Raw genomic sequence first — 3,605 nt, 5'->3', positions numbered from 1 at the left:
CATCCTCTGTACATGGGAAGCTTGGTCTGTAGGGGTGCACCTAGCCAAATTGTGGCTCACCCAAGCACTTTTCTATTCTGTTTTATAATTATTATTTCACTTGTATTTGTTATGGTGATGAACAAATGACACTTGAATCTGATGTTGATGGTTTGAAATTGCCTAGTGCGTGGGAGAAGAGGGAACAAGGTGGAGGAAGGAGATGAAGGGAGAGCACCACTGCCACCCACAGTGATTAAGAATGGGTGAAGAATGGGTAGAATGGGAAAAAGAAAAAGAAAAAGAAAGAGAAAAAATCTTGACCATTAAACTAAATATGAATATATTCAATGGGACAAAATAACTCCCATGGGAGAACTAATCCACTCTCCCACGTCAACCAGCGTCCGAGTCTATATTCTGATGGTCAAAAAATACAAAACAAACTCAACTTTCCCTTGAATAATAACCATTTTACTTCTCACGTGTATTTTGTTTTTTCCTCAAACAATAACCATTTCACTTCTCACGTGTATTTTGTTTTTTCCTCAAACAATAACCATTTCACTTCTTCAGTGCCGGATAGTTCTCAACATGGCTCTCATCACAATATAATTTCAAGGTATACTCAATGAGCTCAATGTGGTCAAACCCCTCAGTCTTCAAACTTTATTTTCTTTGGTGCAGGTTGGATGTTGCCCACCTGCAACAGCAATTATATATTTCAGAATGAGCAACCAAACCGCAGATTGAGAACAAAAGTCAAGATGCAGACTTTCTAATTTTATGAAAAAATACAGATTGATAAAAGCAAGAGTCTCACAATCTCAGGGCATTCATAATCAATGCCAGCAGCCTCTATCCTTTTACGTCGTTTTTGGTCATGTTTCAGAACCTTATCCACCAACTTCTGGTGCTCTTTCAATGTTCTTTCCTGTAATCACAACATCAATGAACGGAACATTATACTGAGAATCAGGCTGACAATATCCAGAAGATATACTTTCTTATCCATTGATCTAGATACCTTGTCATGACGCTTCCGTTCAATTTGGACTGAATCCAATGGCTTGTAATGGTAATTGAATCCTCTCCATCTATAAAGAAAAATGCCACATCACATATTCATTTGATACTCGTGGTGATATTCAAATGCACGAAACTAATTCTTAGTTTAACCTTTAATCAAGACACATAATATGAAATTTTACAGGATCAGGATTCCTGCTCATTTTTCAGGCAAGTGGGATTATTTGGTTAAAAAGGAATGCTAGGCTTTTTAATTGCACATGTTGAGATATGATAATTTTCCTAGCTACTATTTGGGTTTCTGCTCATAGCATTTTTTGAGGTCTACTTTCTTTCGTTGCTGGGGTGGGGGTCAGAATAATAATCTTGCCTACAATCATCTTGAACAAAAGTGTCACCAAACTAATGGGCATATAATATAAGAACTTGATAGAAGTTCTATGGAACAGAACTGATAATAAAATTCTATCTGTTATACAGAGGGATTGGAAACCTATAGTGTGCTAAATTATCTTTGAGTCTAGCCAATGCCCCACCCCAAAATAATTCGTGGGAATTCCTGATTGTCCCATAGTGTTTTCTTCTAGACTCTCAGTAAATATCTTTCTTTTTCGTACAAAAGTAAAGAAAGGAGATGAAAAGAGAATAGACAGTTAGACACTAACAGCCTAGGATTAAGAAAACCATGTAATGAATCCTTAAAAGAAGATAGATATGGAAAAAATTTATGAATAACTTACATTCTTGGATGAACATGCTCTGGAGGTATTACATAAACTTGGAGAAGGTGTTCAAAAAGGAGATAATTATGCATAGTATCAGCCACAATTTTTGCTACCTATAAATCAAAGCATTATATTAGAACGAGGTAATAGTAGCCAAAAGTCACAATACATTGATCAGTCAGCTGAAACAACTACTACCTCAGGAGATTCAAATTCTATGAAACCAAAATGTCTTGATTTTCCAGACTGTTAAACATCAAGAAACACATATGGTCAGTATCAATCAACTAAAACAAATATCAATCATCACTGCAATGGTAATTCAATAACAAATAAATACTGCTGAATCAAAGTATTTAAAGAAACAAATAACTTGATGGCTCAAAACACATACTTTCTTCCAAATGCTAAGAGCAAAATACAAAAAATTATTAAAATATTGATTCAGATGCGCTTTATCTTCCATGAAGTGAGTGCTGAAGACAAGGAACTCACAACTATTATATGCTTGAAGGTTTTGCATTTGCATTTAAAAATTTCCTTAAATTAAGAAGACACACCTAAACAAAGCATGAGACAAGAAAAATAAATTTTGACCACACAACCATCCTTGGATAAAAGATAAAAAGAAGTTAATCACACTATCCACTCGTGAGTGCATTCTTTCCCCTGATACACATTATACACCCATATGCACATACACACCAGAATGAAACATTCGACAAAAAAAAAACCACTGAATTCATAAGTACCATCAACTATACATGAGTAGATAAACTAGAGTAACCAAGGATTACCACAAATCATCATCAATTTATGTAAACAACAACAAACACAAGCAAAGGAAACAAGTAAACAAGCATGCAACAAACCTTTTTATTCCTTGCGATTCTCAACCTCTTGATGGTTCCAAATTGCCCAAAATAACCTAAAAAAAAAAAAAGCAGTGATAAACACAAAAACAGTCCACAAAAATCATGTAATAAAATCTGAACAACAACAACAACAACAAAAGCCAAAAATGCACCTTCCATCTCCTTCTCATAGAATCCATGCGGAATCCGACCGACATACAAAACCGTGGCGGTGTTCTCCGGCGGCTTCTGCTGGGAGGCGGCGAGCTTACGAGCAGGACCACCTTCCAAGGGCTTCACCAATGGAGCAACAACATTAAGCACACAAATTGCACACAAAAAGAAAAGAAAATTGAAAACTGAGAGCACATGATATCAACATTCATTGACGTACCAAGAAATCAGCACCCTCAGATGGCTTATTATTAAAGGAAGCCCTTTTCAAATTATTCATAGCTTTCTTCGCCTTCTTCCCCATCTCACTATGCGAACCCTAAAACGTTACAGAAACAAATTAGATTATCGTGAAAAAGAAACGGCTTTGCGATATATAACTGCAAAATTGTGTTGCTTCGCTATGCGGCGGTGAGTTGAAGGTTGAAACCCTAACGGTTAGAGCAATTCATCAATTTCATTTAAATAAATTTGAATTACTATACCCAAGAGAGTATTGAAAATAACGTGGGAGGCGCAGAAGCTTTGATAAATTAGAGGCCGGCGAGCAGTCTGAGCAGTGGTGGTGAGTCGCGAGTCTGAGGCTTGAGAGCGGCGCAAACACAAAAGGGTTTTATGCTTTTAGGTTAAGTTACGAGGAAATAGGGATAAAATACTAACTTATGAAATTAGATATAAGAATAAAATAAATATAAAAATATACACCAAAATACTTTATTTCCTTTATGTATAATTATAATATACACCAAAAACTAACTTATGTATTAGACATCAATCCATTATCATTATCAATTTATTATTATTATTATTGTTATTATTTATTTAAAATTTGTTATAACCAACG

At 35.3% G+C, this 3,605-nt stretch overlaps 1 protein-coding gene across 1 annotated transcript; it reads right to left on the bottom strand.

Moving 5' to 3' along the window:
- Positions 1-305: 305 nt before the first annotated feature.
- On the bottom strand, positions 306-3,378 carry LOC100814276 (RNA recognition motif (RRM) superfamily protein). The gene is made up of 9 exons (NM_001255744.2): positions 3,247-3,378; positions 2,982-3,080; positions 2,761-2,881; positions 2,606-2,661; positions 1,932-1,979; positions 1,749-1,846; positions 1,007-1,076; positions 803-913; positions 306-682 (listed from the first exon to the last, which is right to left on the bottom strand). The coding sequence occupies exons 2-9, from the start codon at positions 3,063-3,065 to the stop codon at positions 635-637; spliced, it is 636 nt and encodes a 211-aa protein (NP_001242673.2). The 5' UTR covers positions 3,066-3,080; positions 3,247-3,378; the 3' UTR covers positions 306-634.
- Positions 3,379-3,605: the final 227 nt, after the last annotated feature.

Source organism: Glycine max, chromosome 2 (assembly GCF_000004515.6).
Source record: "Glycine max cultivar Williams 82 chromosome 2, Glycine_max_v4.0, whole genome shotgun sequence".
Taxonomy (NCBI): Eukaryota; Viridiplantae; Streptophyta; class Magnoliopsida; order Fabales; family Fabaceae; genus Glycine; species Glycine max.
This window is presented reverse-complemented; position numbering and strand designations above follow the sequence as displayed.

Bases quoted from the DNA above. Each gene is read 5' to 3' on its own strand.
- LOC100814276 (NM_001255744.2), bottom strand. From the start codon at position 3,065: ATGGGGAAGAAGGCGAAGAAAGCTATGAATAATTTGAAAAGGGCTTCC. The intron at 1,980-2,605 runs GTTTGTTGCATG...GATGTTTAACAG, and splicing joins GAATCGCAAGGAATAAAAAG to TCTGGAAAATCAAGACATTT. The intron at 914-1,006 runs GTATCTAGATCA...TTGTGATTACAG, and splicing joins AACGGAAGCGTCATGACAAG to GAAAGAACATTGAAAGAGCA.